This window comes from Ambystoma mexicanum, chromosome 3q (genome assembly GCF_040938575.1).
Source record: "Ambystoma mexicanum isolate Mex_15411 chromosome 3q, UKY_AmexF1_1, whole genome shotgun sequence".
Classification (NCBI taxonomy): Eukaryota; Metazoa; Chordata; class Amphibia; order Caudata; family Ambystomatidae; genus Ambystoma; species Ambystoma mexicanum.
The window spans coordinates 760,963,100-760,978,201 of NC_090926.1; the positions used below are offsets into that span (position 1 = coordinate 760,963,100).

At 52.6% G+C, this 15,102-nt stretch overlaps 1 protein-coding gene across 3 annotated transcripts in view; it reads left to right on the plus strand.

Annotated features, from left to right (window-relative positions):
* GALK1 (galactokinase 1) overlaps positions 1-7,497 on the plus strand; it is a 429,466-nt gene extending 421,969 nt beyond the window's left edge. For all 3 annotated transcript variants that reach the window (XM_069654753.1, XM_069654754.1, XM_069654752.1), the window contains one exon: positions 7,248-7,497. In XM_069654753.1, coding sequence (XP_069510854.1) covers positions 7,248-7,319 — 72 coding nt within the window. In that variant the 3' untranslated portion in view covers positions 7,320-7,497. The remainder of the gene's footprint in view (positions 1-7,247) is intronic.
* Positions 7,498-15,102: the final 7,605 nt, after the last annotated feature.

The following is a 15,102-nucleotide window of genomic DNA, read 5'->3' on the forward strand; positions in this document are numbered from 1 at the left end:
CACTCGGTCCTCCCACCAACCCTTCCTCGACCCCCACTCTGCCCTAACCCTCCAACCCCCCCACTCACCCTTACTCGACCCCCCCACTACGTAAAACCCACCCACCTACCCACGACCCCCCCCACTCCATATGCCCACCCACCCTTCCACGACCCCCCCCACCACCCGGCCCTGCCACCCACCCTTCCTCGACCTCCACTCGGTCCTCCCACCCACCCTTCCTCGACCCCCACTCGGTCCACAAACCCTTCCTCGACCCCCACTCGGTACCCCCTCCGGAACACCCACCCACCCTTCCTCGAACCACATTCGGCCCCCGTCCCACCCACCCTTCCTTGACCCCCTTGGCCCATGACACACACCCACCCTTCCTCGACCCCCCCCTTGGCCTGTGCCACCCACCCACCCTTCCTCGACCCCCCCCCTTGGCCCGTGCCACCCACCCACCCTTCCTCGACCCCCACTCGGCCTGTGACACCCACCAACCCGTCCTCGACCCCCCCACTCGGCCCGTGACACCCACCCACCCTTCCTCGACCCCCACTCGGTCCTCCCACCAACCCTTCCTCGACCCCCACTCTGCCCTAACCCTCCAACCCCCCCACTCACCCTTACTCGACCCCCCCACTACGTAAAACCCACCCACCTACCCACGACCCCCCCCACTCCATATGCCCACCCGCCCTTCCTCGACCCCCCCACTCGGCCCTCCTGCCCACCCTTCCTCAACCCCTACTTGGCCCTCCCGCCCACCCTTCCTCAACCCCTACTTGGCCCTCCCGCCCACCTTTCCTCAACCCCTACTTGGCCCTCCCGCCCACCCTTCCTCAACCCCCACTTGGCCCTCCCGCCCACCCTTCCTCAACCCCCACTTGGCCCTCCCGCCCACCCTTCCTCAACCCCCACTTGGCCCTCCCGCCCACCCTTCCTCAACCCCCACTTGGCCCTCCCGCCCTTCCTCAACCCCCACTTGGCCCTCCCTCCCACCCTTCCTCGACCTCCCACCCTTCCTCGACCTCCCACCCTTCCTCGACCTCCACTCGGCCCTCCCTCCCTCCCACCCTTCCTCGACCTCCACTCGGCCCGGTCTTCCTTCCACCCTACCTCGACCTCCACTCGGCCCGACCTCCCTCCCACCCTTCCTCGACCTCCACTCGGCCCTCCCTCCCACTCTTCCTCGACCCGCACTCGGCCCTCCCACCCTTCCTCGAACCTCCCACCCACCCTTCCTCGACCCCACTCGGTCCTCCCACCCACCCTTCCTCGACCCCCCACTCGGACCTCCCACCCACCCTTCCTCGACCCCCCCCACTCAGTCCTCCCACCCACCCTTCCTCGACCCCCCCACTCGGCCCTCCCACCCACCCTTCCTCGACCCCCCCCACTCGGGTCTCCCACCCACCCTTCCGCGACCCCCCCCCACTCGGCCCTCCCACCCACCCTTCCTCGACCCCCCCCCACTCGGCCCTCCCACCCACCCTTCCTCGACCCCCCCCACTCGGCCCTCCCACCCACCCTTCCTCGACCCCCCCCACTCGGCCCTCCCACCCACCCTTCCTCGACTCCCCCCCCTCTCTGCCCTCCCACCCACCCTTCCTCGACCCCCCCCGCTCGGCCCTCCCACCCACCCTTCCTCGACCCCCCCCACTCGACCCTCCCACCCACCCTTCCTCGACCCCCGCCACTCGGACCTCCCACCCACCCTTCCTCGACCCCCGCCACTCGGCCCTCCCACCCACCCTTCCTCGACCCCCACTCAGCCCTCACTCCCACCCACCCTTCCTCGACCCCCCCACTCGGACCTCCCACCCACCCTTCCCTGACCCCCCCCACTCGGCCCTCCCACCCACCCTTCCTCGACCCCCCCCCACTTGGACCTCCCACCCACCCTTCCTCGACCCCCCCCCACTCGGCCCTCCCACCCTTCCTCGACCCCCCCACTCGGCCCTCCCACCCACCCTTCCTCGACCCCCACTCGGCCCTCCCACCCTTCCTCGACCCCACGACTTGGCCCGACCACCCACCCTTCCTCGACCCCCCCTGGCCCTCCCACCCACCCTTCCTCGACCCCCCACTCGGCCCCCCCACCCACCCTTCCTCGACCCCCCCACTCGGCCTTCCCACCCACCCTTCCTCGACCCCCCCACTCGGACCTCCCACCCACCCTTCCTCGACCCCCCCACTCGGCCCCCCCATCCACCCTTCCTTGACCCCCCCACCCACCCTTCCTCAACCCCCCCACTTGGCCCTCCCGCCCACCCATCCTCGACCCCCCCCACTATGCCCTCCCACCCACCCATCCTCGACCCCCCACTCGGCCCTCCCACCCACCCATCCGTGACCCCCCCACTCGACCCTCCCACCCACCCATCCTCGACCCCCACACTCGACCCTCCCACCCAACCATCCTCGACCCCCACTCGGACCTCCCACCCACCCATCCTCGACCCCCACTCGGCCCTCCCACCCATCCTCGACTGCCAATCGGCCCTCCCACCCACCCTTCCTCGACCCCCCCCACCACCCGGCCCTGCCACCCACCCTTCCTCGACCTCCACTCGGTCCTCCCACCCACCCTTCCTCGACCCCCACTCGGTCCACAAACCCTTCCTCGACCCCCACTCGGTACCCCCTCCGGAACACCCACCCACCCTTCCTCGAACCACATTCGGCCCCCGTCCCACCCACCCTTCCTTGACCCCCCTTGGCCCATGACACACACCCACCCTTCCTCGACCCCCCCCTTGGCCTGTGCCACCCACCCACCCTTCCTCGACCCCCCCCCCTTGGCCCGTGCCACCCACCCACCCTTCCTCGACCCCCACTCGGCCTGTGACACCCACCCACCCTTCCTCGACCCCCCCACTCGGCCCGTGACACCCACCCACCCTTCCTCGACCCCCACTCGGTCCTCCCACCAACCCTTCCTCGACCCCCACTCTGCCCTAACCCTCCAACCCCCCCACTCACCCTTACTCGACCCCCCCACTCCGTAAAACCCACCCACCTACCCACGACCCCCCCCACTCCATATGCCCACCCGCCCTTCCTCGACCCCCCCACTCGGCCCTCCTGCCCACCCTTCCTCAACCCCTACTTGGCCCTCCCGCCCACCCTTCCTCAACCCCTACTTGGCCCTCCCGCCCACCCTTCCTCAACCCCTACTTGGCCCTCCCGCCCACCCTTCCTCAACCCCTACTTGGCCCTCCCGCCCACCCTTCCTCAACCCCTACTTGGCCCTCCCGCCCACCCTTCCTCAACCCCTACTTGGCCCTCCCGCCCACCCTTCCTCAACCCCTACTTGGCCCTCCCGCCCACCCTTCCTCAACCCCTACTTGGCCCTCCCGCCCACCCTTCCTCAACCCCTACTTGGCCCTCCCGCCCACCCTTCCTCAACCCCTACTTGGCCCTCCCGCCCACCCTTCCTCAACCCCCACTTGGCCCTCCCGCCCACCCTTCCTCAACCCCCACTTGGCCCTCCCGCCCACCCTTCCTCAACCCCCACTTGGCCCTCCCGCCCACCCTTCCTCAACCCCCACTTGGCCCTCCCGCCCACCCTTCCTCAACCCCCACTTGGCCCTCCCGCCCACCCTTCCTCAACCCCCACTTGGCCCTCCCGCCCACCCTTCCTCAACCCCCACTTGGCCCTCCCGCCCACCCTTCCTCAACCCCCACTTGGCCCTCCCGCCCACCCTTCCTCAACCCCCACTTGGCCCTCCCGCCCACCCTTCCTCAACCCCCACTTGGCCCTCCCGCCCACCCTTCCTCAACCCCCACTTGGCCCTCCCGCCCACCCTTTCTCAACCCCCACTTGGCCCTCCCGCCCACCCTTCCTCAACCCCCACTTGGCCCTCCCGCCCACCCTTCCTCAACCCCCACTTGGCCCTCCCGCCCGCCCTTCCTCAACCCCCACTTGGCCCTCCCGCCCACCCTTCCTCAACCCCCACTTGGCCCTCCCGCCCACCCTTCCTCAACCCCCACTTGGCCCTCCCGCCCACCCTTCCTCAACCCCCACTTGGCCCTCCCACCCACCCTTCCTCAACCCCCACTTGGCCCTCCCACCCACCCTTCCTCAACCCCCACTTGGCCCTCCCACCCACCCTTCCTCAACCCCCACTTGGCCCTTCCTCGACCCCCCACTCGGAACTCCCGCCCACCCTTCCTCGACCCCCCCCACTCGGATTTCTTGACCACCCTTTCTTGACCCTCCCCACCCTTTCTTGACCTCCACTCGGCCCTCCCGCCCACACTTTCTTGACCCTCCCCGCCCTTTCTTGACCCTCCCCACCCTTTCTTGACCCTCCCCGCCCTTTCTTGACCATCCCCACCCTTCCTTGACCCCAGTTGGAAGTGCCGGCCCACCATTTCTCGACCAACCCCCGGCCCTTCCGCCCACCCTTTCTCGACCGTGCCCGGCCCTTCCACCCACCCTTTCTCGACCCCCGCCTGGCCCTTCCACCCACCCTTTCTTGACCCCGACCACCCTTTCTCGACCCAGGCTTGCCCTTCCGCCCACCCTTTCTCGACCCCGCCCAGCCCACCCTTTCTCGACCCAGCCCGGCCCTTCCGCCCACCCTTTCTCAACCTGGCCCGGCCCAGCCCTTCCGTCTGGCCCAGCCCTTCCGCCCAGCCCACCCTTTCTGTGGTGAGGGGGTCAGGGGAGGTTGAAAAGTGATATTTGTCGAATATTTGACTCTACTTGTGGTGTCCCCCAGGGATCTTATTTATCCCCCAATGTCTACATGGCCCCTTTGGCCCACATGATCTCTTCTTTCACCTCCAACTTTCAGTGTTATGCGGATGACACACAGCTCTCTTTCAGGCTACCCTGGGCCTCCTCCTCGCTCATCTCGGATTGTCTGTCCGCACTTCAGTCCTGGTATGCTGCTAATGATCTCTGCCTTAATTCCAGTAAGACACTGATCGTCCTCATTGGAACCCCTCCTTCCACTTTCCCACTTGCACTCTGGCCGGCCTACCTTAATCCTGTTTCTTCACCCACTAGTGAGGCAAAAAATATGGGGGTCATCATCGACTCCACTCTCTTTTTCACTTCTCACATCTCGGACATCTCTAAAATGTCCTACAACCAGCTTCACCTCCTCGGAGGTATTCTTCCCTTTCTCACCTTCCCCTCCAGGGCCCTAGTTCTCTGTTGTCTGGACTACTGTAACAGTCTTTCTCAATCTTCCTACTTTGACTCTCCAACCTCTTCAATGTATCCAGAACAGAACCAGGAGACGTATCCTTGGCCTCAAGCCCAGGGACCCCATCTCTCAGGCACTGAAATCTCTCCACTGGCTTCCCTCAAGTCCTTCTGCATCGTCCACAAGGCATTCTGGGGTTGGGGCTCGCACTACCTACAATGCTCTCTCCCTAAATACTCCCCTTCCAGAGTCCTCCGCTCGGCCTCTTTCAACTCTCTGTGAGTGAACCAACTTTATCCTCTGCAGGTGCCTCCCTCTGGAACAGCCTCCCTGCCTCTCTCCTCCTTGAGCCAGATCTCCTCAAGTTCCCGTAAACTCGTCTAGACCTTCCTCTTCCTCTTTCTCTCTCCCTCTCCCCTGCTAACCCCCTTTTCTCCTCTCTCGTTATCCTCCCCAACTCTGCTCAGTTCGCTGACTGGTCGCCTAGTGTACCTCCAGAGCCACACAAGTTCCAGGCTCCCCCGCCAGTCCTACACTTACCGCCGGGCCTATGCACTATGACTCGCACTTCTGCACTCTGAATACGTTCCATGTGAAAGGCACCCTCTTCTGCACTTAACCCAGGCCCTGATGGAGTGGGCGCACTTGTCCCTTCTCCCCATCCCTCGCACTTCCTGTCTGCGCACTTGCCCAACCATGAATGCACTAGGCCTAGCAAGTTCATTTTGTCCTGTCCTCCCTTTGTCTTCCCTCCCTAGCGTGGTCGCGCCTGAAACACTTGTGAATAGGCGCGTGATGGTTTGCTCTCCCCTTTCCCCCTCCCTCTCTCCTTCCCTCCTGTTATGCACTTGCACTAGTAGAAATGCCTCTGGCCTAGTATACTATTTGTATTTTATTGAATTTATATAGCGTTTTAATAGTTAATTTTTGTTAGATTATTCGGAAACGTCAAGGCCTTAGAATGACTATTGTTTTGCCTTGTACCCTTCCTGCATTGAAGCGCTTTGAAGCACTTCAATTGTGTATAGGCGCTGTACAAATAAACAATTACAACCCAGCACTGAAAAATATCTTTTACATTATATTCAGGAATGCTGGGCACTTGCACAAAAGGCAGTGACAGCAACCACATGGGAGGACTCTGCCAGAGGAATAGGAGCAATGCTTGTCTTTCACAAGGCAATTTTTGCCAAGCGTCAATGTGTGGAGTTCAGTGCACACATTTGTACAATACGATTGCATAGCTTCACACACTTGAGGGCATTTGGAGCTGGATCTGGCTGTCCTTTTGTAACTTGTTTATGCTATGTTTTCAATTTGCACACCTCCACACAAAAACACTGCTCGATCGTCTATTCAAAGCATGTTGGTCTAAACAGATTTACAAGCCCCATAAAACAAACATTATTTGCCCAGTAATTTTCCCAGCAATAGGTTTTCTGGTGCTTTTATCTAGAGTCACATGCACCCACCTCTGAGGGAGATTTTCTCACAGAAACCTGGAGAATTGAATTTCCAATTTGGCAGCTTTGGGGTTGGAATTATTTTAGAAGGGAGAAAGTAGAAAATAGCAACATTTGTGTTTAAAACAATTGGGTGTCTCCTGCCCGCTTTGGTAGGGTTGGCATGTACGCTAACATTAACACACTTAGATAAAACAAACCATCTAAGGGCTAGGCACTAAGGGGCATTGTGGGAACCTGCACGTGTAGATTGATAGTGTGATAGGAATGCCACTTGTTGAAGCCTACTTTTACTTTGGAAGTAAACAACTTTTAAAGCCCTGGACCAGCCACCAGATGGCAGAATATGCAAATCATGTGACTTAACAGATACCAGTACCAGAAAGACTATTACTTGCCAAGTAACATTTGTCATATAAATGTCCTATATAAGTAAGTACTATGTTGAGGAAGCGTAGTACTGGGCTAATGAATAGTAGCTAATTAATACTAGTGATAAGCAATCCCAATATCATATTATAAATAGCCACATCAGTGGGATAAATTGATCATGACTTTTTGCACATCATCGGCCCCATGTGACAAGGTACTCTGCATCTCTTTTCTAAGCATCTTATCTTCTTTTGACTCTGAACAGGAGCAATACAGTGGCACACCAACCTTCTACATTACCCAGCCCTCTGCCGGAGCAGCAGTACACCTGTGCTAGATGAGGATCAGAAGCCGCTGGATGATGGAGATTCTCTGCTTCACCACTGCCTGGCAATGGGGACTTTGATACCATCCACTGCTACAATCTGTTTCACAAAGGTCAAGAAGGATGGATGTAGAGTTCTTATGGCTGCTGACTTGTACACATGTGCCAAAATAAACCAGTTTGTGTTTTCTTTCTGTTTGCCTCATTTAATCAGGAGGCATTGGTCTCTTCTCTTGTACCATGACGGTTCATGGTCGAGAACACACAACTTGGTGTACTTGTTACATACGAAACAATGTTCTGCATTTTAGTTTATATACTTCATCTGCAATTTAATATGGGCTTTTTTGTGTTGGCACTTAAATTGATTTATGCAGCTTTTTTACCACTATTTCATGAAACAAAATGCTTTATTCTCCCCTCCACTCTTGCCTGTTGGTGTCATTGCACTACAGAGAAAGTGATGTTAGTGACAGATAAAAAAAAAAGTTAATTGCATCAGTCATCAGCAAGAAAGTGCTAGGTCAGGGCAACCAATGTATTGTAATAAATAAAATGAATTATCAAACTTGTATGGGTTGGATTAGGGAAGAACAACTGAATGAGCGATTTCTTACCAATGTCCTTGCCTCCTTTTGGGTAGCGGGCCAAATACTTTAATGTAAGACACATTTGTACTGTGTCAGTTTCCACAGTAGTGACCCCCGGTGCTCAAGCTTGTCTGGAGAATGGCATATAGTGGACCAGCCTGGGTTTCCAGTCCCAGCTCTGTGGTAGGAAGGAGGGGAATGGAGGGGAATGGGGTAGCAAGGCCTTGATGAACTGAGAATGTGCACATATGGAGGAGGGGATGGATGCATGTTCTCCCGAGTGTCATGATGGAAGCAAGAGTCAGTGCAGGGGTGGAGGTGTAGAAGAGTTTGTGGTACTTCTAGTTACATGATATGTTAGTTTGGCACTTGTTAGTACCGTGCATCGATAGAATGTTTTTTAGTATGTGTGGTTGCGTGATGGGCTGTTGCTTGATGGACTAGAGATTTGCTGAAGTATGGGAACCTGCTTTTATTGGGTATGTGTACCACTCTGAAATCAAGCTCAGAGGTGATCCCCAAGGCTCATGTTGTCTAGTCAATGGTGAACTATGCATAAAAACAAAAGTGAACATATGGGCAGAGAGAAAAGAAAGATTGGGAGAGAGGGAGCTGATGCATCAGCGTGCCGGATGAGTTTGGCCATGATTCAGGGTTGACCAGTCCTGTTCCTATGTGTGAGAAGTGGGGACGTATTCCTAAAGTGTTCCCTGTGTGTTTGATTTAGCCGCTGTGAATACTGCATCTACCCAAAAATTGATTTAATACATGATAGCTATGCTGTGGCTGGTACTTAATAAAACCTAACTGGTAAATTTATAATGTCATTGTATCCCTATACTAGGAGATCATATATCAGAGTTAAATGGAAAATGTATGATTTAGAGTCAGTGATTTTTCCACAGCTCCCTGGTCAGGGTTGTAAAATCATCTAACATACTGGCAAAACAGGGTTTCCAACCAAGAGAAAGACCACACTCAGGTCAGTATCTAGTGTTGCAGGATTGAGGGGTGCGAACTATGGAAAAAGTCCTGTTGTTTTTTGATCAGGCAATGTAGAGTCGGCAGCCCCTACGCAAGGCCTACACATAAGGCCTTTGCCTGTCTGGGCTGACTCGACCGCCAGACTCCCTGCAAGAGAGGAGCTGCCTCGCCTCTGTGTCCCCACGATGTCCAGCCTGATCATTCTGTGTGGTCGCCGCATTGATACTTGGGAGCCTTGGTTCCATTCAAAGATGTCCGCTGTTGCCGACCTCCATCACGCCGACCATCAACTGACCACCTACCTCCAAGTTGCCCTGCCCTTAGCTGTCCTGGTTGGCCACTTTTGCCTCCTATTGTGGGTACCAGTGCAAGCAGGCAGGTGAAGTCAGTGACCACACTCAAGGCCTACACACTAGGCCTTTGCCTGTCTGGGCCTGTGCAGGCACAGACGACCTGGATGCCTCATCACCCTGCCTATTCCCATCCTGCAGGTATGTGACCACCACCACCACCTGCCTGCTGCCACCTGATTGTGTATTCTTCTATACCACCCACCAAATTACCCCCCCACCCCACTGCTACCCCCTGGGACATCACTATAATGTACACCACCCTGCACTGACACATGCTCACTCCACACTTCCCCAGCCACTATTACAACAAGACTTAGCTGCCTACATCTAATCCAGCTCCCATGCTTCAGCCTTGGCAAACTGTCTTGCCAGCCGCACTCACTTCACCTCAACAACTAGCTCCCTTTTCCCCCTCCCCATCAGAAAGATACACCTACGTTAATGCACCATTGCCACTGCATCACTCAACTATGAGGGTTTACTTCCCTCCAACCTCCCTACAAGTCCACCTATCTCCATTCACCACCACTCATACCGTCCAAGCCCCTCATCACTCCTCCACCTGACCTTCATATGGCCGACACCACCATGCTTGTGGGTCTCTACAACAATACTGTCTCCCAAACAATAAACCAATTTGCCCCTCTAAAACCACGGAAGGCTAAGCATTCCGCACACAAACTCTGGGTTCACCCAGCACCTCCAATCTATCAGCAACGTGCCATCGAAGCCGAATGGTGCAAAACCCCCACTGAAATCAATAAGGCACGCTTCACCACCATCTCCAAAGAATTCAAGCAAGGCATTCATGACGCCATAGCTGCCGTCTACAATGAAAGAATGTCCAGGGCCAATTCTGATTCTCAAGAGCTCTTCGCCATCCTGTGTGAGCTTGAAACACCTTCCTCTCCTCCCCTGACCTCATCATAGATGACACCTGGTGTGACTAGATCCAAGGTGTCCTCCTGGGTAAGTTTCTTATGCTCCAAAATAAAATCCAAAAAAGTCAGCAGTCATTTGCTTCAAAACCCAACTTCTATTGCCCTGCCCTCTCCCTCCACCACCACCCTTCACCATCTTCCAATTCAATGTCGGACTATCTCCGAGTCCGACACTACTAAGGTCATCAGTGGCCTTAAACCCTCATGCTGCAAACAAGACCTCTGTCCTACTTCACTCATCAAAGACTGCGCAGATGCCTTATCTCCCATCATCACTGCCATTCTAAACTCATCTTTTGCTTCCTGTTCTGCTTCCACCAGTCTGAAAGAAGCCTGGAACTCACTCCTCCTCAAAAAGTCCTTGCTTCACCTATCCATTCCCACTAATTACTGCCCCATCACCACAGTCCTGTTCCTTCTCAAAATCTTAGACCGTGCAGCCTATTTCCAGATACAAAACCAAGAACAGCACAACATCCTCAGCCCCCACCAGTCAGGATTCCGTTCCGGTGTCATGATTCCTGCTCCTCATGTCCCCAGCTCTCCAAGATGTCAGGCTGGAGCCAGGCCATAATCACCTACATGGCCCTCAAGGGCCTCTCCATCCCTCCAAAGACCCACTTGGAGTCAGACTTGGCGCTTGTGGCACCAGACTCACTCACTCCCATAGGATAACATTGGGGATTGGACTTGTAGTGCATTGATGGGGACAAGATGGATGCCCCCACATATTTCGGTTCCCAGAACTGCATGTGCAGTCTAGTCTTTTGGGTGTGGTTCATCCCAGAGACACCTGGGATACCCAGAGACTATTTAAGCCATGCCCAGGCTGAGAAACATGCTTTGTGTTTTCTTCACCTGCAGCGTGACACTCACCGTGTTCGGATCAGTGTCCAGTAGGCCTGCATCTTTCTTCTGCGCTCAGCTCCTGCAAGAACAAGAACACCGTTGGGAACAGCCTTACCTTGCGGCGCTTCTGCCCATCATTCATTGCTTCTTCTGTTCTGCGGGCATCTTCGGTGGTGTCATCCCCATCCCAGCACGCCGCTTCCTAAGGGAAAAGAACAGAAAAAAGGCATTAGTAAGCATTCAGCATATCTTCGCTTATTTTTTAAAGACTGTACGAGCTTCAAACGCTTACCTGAATCCCAGCCACTCTGAGGGAACTCTGTCTCCGGAACTTCTCATCCATCTGTAAGAGGGAAAAGACACTCCAGGTTAGCGTGGAAACATCTAGAGGCGCTGCATACCGTGCTTGCTCACCGCATTTTTTATTCATAACCGGCAGAAACTTATTTGAAAAGGACTTGTCACTTATAATATCTCCTATGTCAAGCAGTGACCATAACTTGTTGCGGTTTGCCTGCCCAGTGGAATGGACAAATGAAACAAGAATACACGAAATACCAGTTTCTGTGAATGCCGGTGGAAATCGCCTCAGAATAGATGGTTCCAAAATACAAAAACTTAATCAGAAAATTCTCAATGATAAAGCAATGTCGGTTGACTATGTTCCTCTGCTTTCAGATTTCGTGATTGGAAAAAAACCTCTAATTCTGTCATGGGACAAAAACATAAACATATTTCATCAACATTATTGACGCTAGCCAAAAAGGTGATGCGACGTGATGTGAGGAAATTGTAATAGGGTCCATCAAAACTGCAATTAAAAAGCGTCGCCAATTGTATCGGAATTGGTTAAAATCCCAAAAAATGATCATTGAGCAAGTCAAAGCAGAGTTACTAATGAAACAGTCCAGAAAAATTCACGGGAAATCTGGGCAATCCTGAACACAGGAAACTCAAAACATCACTCTACTTTGTCAAATGGGATTGATGCATTGCAATGGGAACTTCACTTCGCAAAAATCTTCAGTAATCCACATCATGAAGAAATAAGACCTGCTGAACACAATTTGTCATCATGGGACATGCAAATTTGAGGCGAAGATATAAAAGCTGTAATACGGACCCTGGAAAATTCACATGTGCCGGTCCAGATTCAATAACGAACGTAATGTTGAAAAAACATGATGAGGAATGGGCAATGTTCCTGGAATCATTATTCTTACGACTATCAGCAACAATGACGATTCCGGTCTCTTGGCGTGAAGCAATAGTTGTCCCCATTTATAAAAAGGGTAATCGGGCAGATCCAACTAACTATCGCCCGATTGCCCTTTCAGATACTATTGGGAAAATATTTGCTTCTTTTTTTACATCAGAAGCTGGTACAATGGTCTGTAGTGAAACAAATTCCAGACATATGGCAAACAGGCTTTACCAAAGGTGTTGGTGTCGAAGTGAACCTCCTACTAATGACTATACTGAATCTCAAAAGTTTAAGAACAAAAACACGATTGTATGTAGCTTTCATCGATCTACGGGGTGCTTTTGATAGCATTAATCGATCCAAATTATGGCAAAAATTGGAAAATTGGAAATGTCCCAGCAACTTAATTGAACCTATAAGAGCCTTGTATTCAGACACCGTCATAAGCATAAGATTGAATAACCAAATATCTACAAATATGGGCGTGAAACAAGGCTGCCGAGTTATTCAAACTGTTTATTGCTGATATTCCAGCTCATCGCAAAAACGTAAGATGTTTCCCGCCTACTTTAAACAACACAGAAATCGGATGCATCATTTATGTTGATGACCTGGTCCTTTTAGATAAGACCCCGATAGGTTTACAATGGCAAATACCAAATCTACATGACTATCTTAATAAAAATGACTTGGTATTAAATACTGAAAAAACCAAGATTATCATCATTGGTCGAACAAATACCAAAAACAAACGTCAATTTAGATGGAAAATTGACAAGAAACATCTGGATGTGGTAGATTCAATAAGATACCTGGGAATTTCCTTTAATAATTCACTGTGCGAACATCATTGGAAGAGTGACTTGACAAATCGAATGATTCAATTTAGTATCCAAGCTCAGCTGTTGAATAAAACCTACAGAAAATTCACCTCAACTCCCGTACTGACATTTTATACCCAAAAAGTATTTCCGGCTATTGCTTTTGGGTCTGAAGCGGGATGGAACATTGACATCATCTTTTGGCAGAAATTAGAAGGCATCATTTGGCGGTGAGTCTTGAAGCTACCGGCTTATATTTCAATGAGGCAGCTAAGATACGAACTCTCTTTGAATTCTCTTCATGCATGTGTCATGTGGAAATCCTTGATGGCTTTGCAGAAAATTATCTCAATGCCAATTCCACCAGCTTATCAAGTTTTTTCCACCAGACCAGGCACAGGAAAATCAAATCTCCTTGAAGAGTGGAAACAATGTATGGAACAGATCCTAACACACGCCGATGTAACAGTAGAAGCTTTGGTAATGAGACCGCAATCCGTGAAGAAAAAATTTGAACTTTCATGTTGGATTCAAAATAATGACCAACGTTTAAAAATGCCAACGTCTTTAGATTCCGGATTGGGAGCACATAAGTTGGGTGCACCATGCCGCTACCTAACAAATTGTCCTTCCCGACATCATCGTGAACAATTTTTGCGTATTCGTCTAAATTCAATAAAAACCAGGGCGATGATGTGGCTTCGTCACTCAAAGGATGTAAATGACAATAAGTGTCGCTTCTGCCTGAAAGAAATTGAATCTTTAGAACACCTTCTTACCAAATGTACTCAGACCATGCAAAAACGGATTCTGCACTTGGGAAAATTCAGTCCAGTGAATCCTGAATCCTGAGACTGGTGGTCATATGCAATGGCTGGTAGTTCTGTGAAATTAACTTGCGCCGTGGTGGATTTTATAGACTCTTTAGAGTTGGAGGCTTTTATATGATAATTGATCGACAAATTGTCGTCATTTTTGCACTAAATTGTGTGTTTAGCGAAGAAACCAACAAAATCAGTATGTTGTAACAAAAGTCTGATGCCACAGTGTTTGCACTGAGGCATTCAAGTTTGAAGTTTCAATAAAAAAAAAAAATAAAAAAAAAGAACCTGCATCCATGCTGAAAACGTCGTGGCACCTAAAAGGCACAGAAAAAGAACTCAGTTCAATACAAATACGAAAGTGTTGCATCGCACATTGCGCATTGCGCTCTCACTCATCTTCAGCGCTACTCATCTCAGCAGCACGTCGCCATCCCCGGACGCCGGCCATCATCTAAGGAAGGAAAGGAACGAAGTCAGAGAACTGTTCAAAAGCCTCATTATACTTACCTGTCGGACTCTTGCCAGTGAAGTAACTAGGCAGCAACGAACCTGCATCAATCAACGCGCCCCTGGACGGAGAGCACACTTTCCAAGAAAACAAGGTGAGCTATGGATCAAAGGGAAGGGTTGTACCCCGGGAAAGAAGGGGTTCAAGCACACAGAGACAATAGGGAGTTCAACTCTACCAATCCTGTGTTTCAGGACCAGTCTCCAGTCGAGTAGACTCCAGGGAAGGGTTTGAGATCGTAAGAGGTCAAAACAGGCTGAGTGACGTCCCTGTGGATACCAGGTGAGCGTTACATCCGGCTATGGAACTAAATCTATCCTGTTTGACCTAAAGAACCAACTTGATGACATAAGAGACTCGGGCAAATCGGCTCTCTTTCTCCTACTTGACCTCTCTGCTGCATTTGATCTTGTCAACCAGCAAAACCTCTGCCACCACCTTACTTAGCTAATTTCTCTACTGAAACCACCAATTGGATTGCCTCATTTCTTGCTGACAGATTTGCCTGGAGATTTTATCGGCAACTCTGTCACCCAGTCAGCTCCTATCTCGTGTGGCATCCCTGAAGGTTCTTGCATCCCTCCCACACTCTACAACATATACACCCGACTGCTCTTTGATCACCTTGACTCCTTCGGCATCTCCTACACTAATTATGCAGATGACATACAAATCCTCCTCACACTTTCTTGCAACTATCTTCAGGGCTCCGCCACCATTA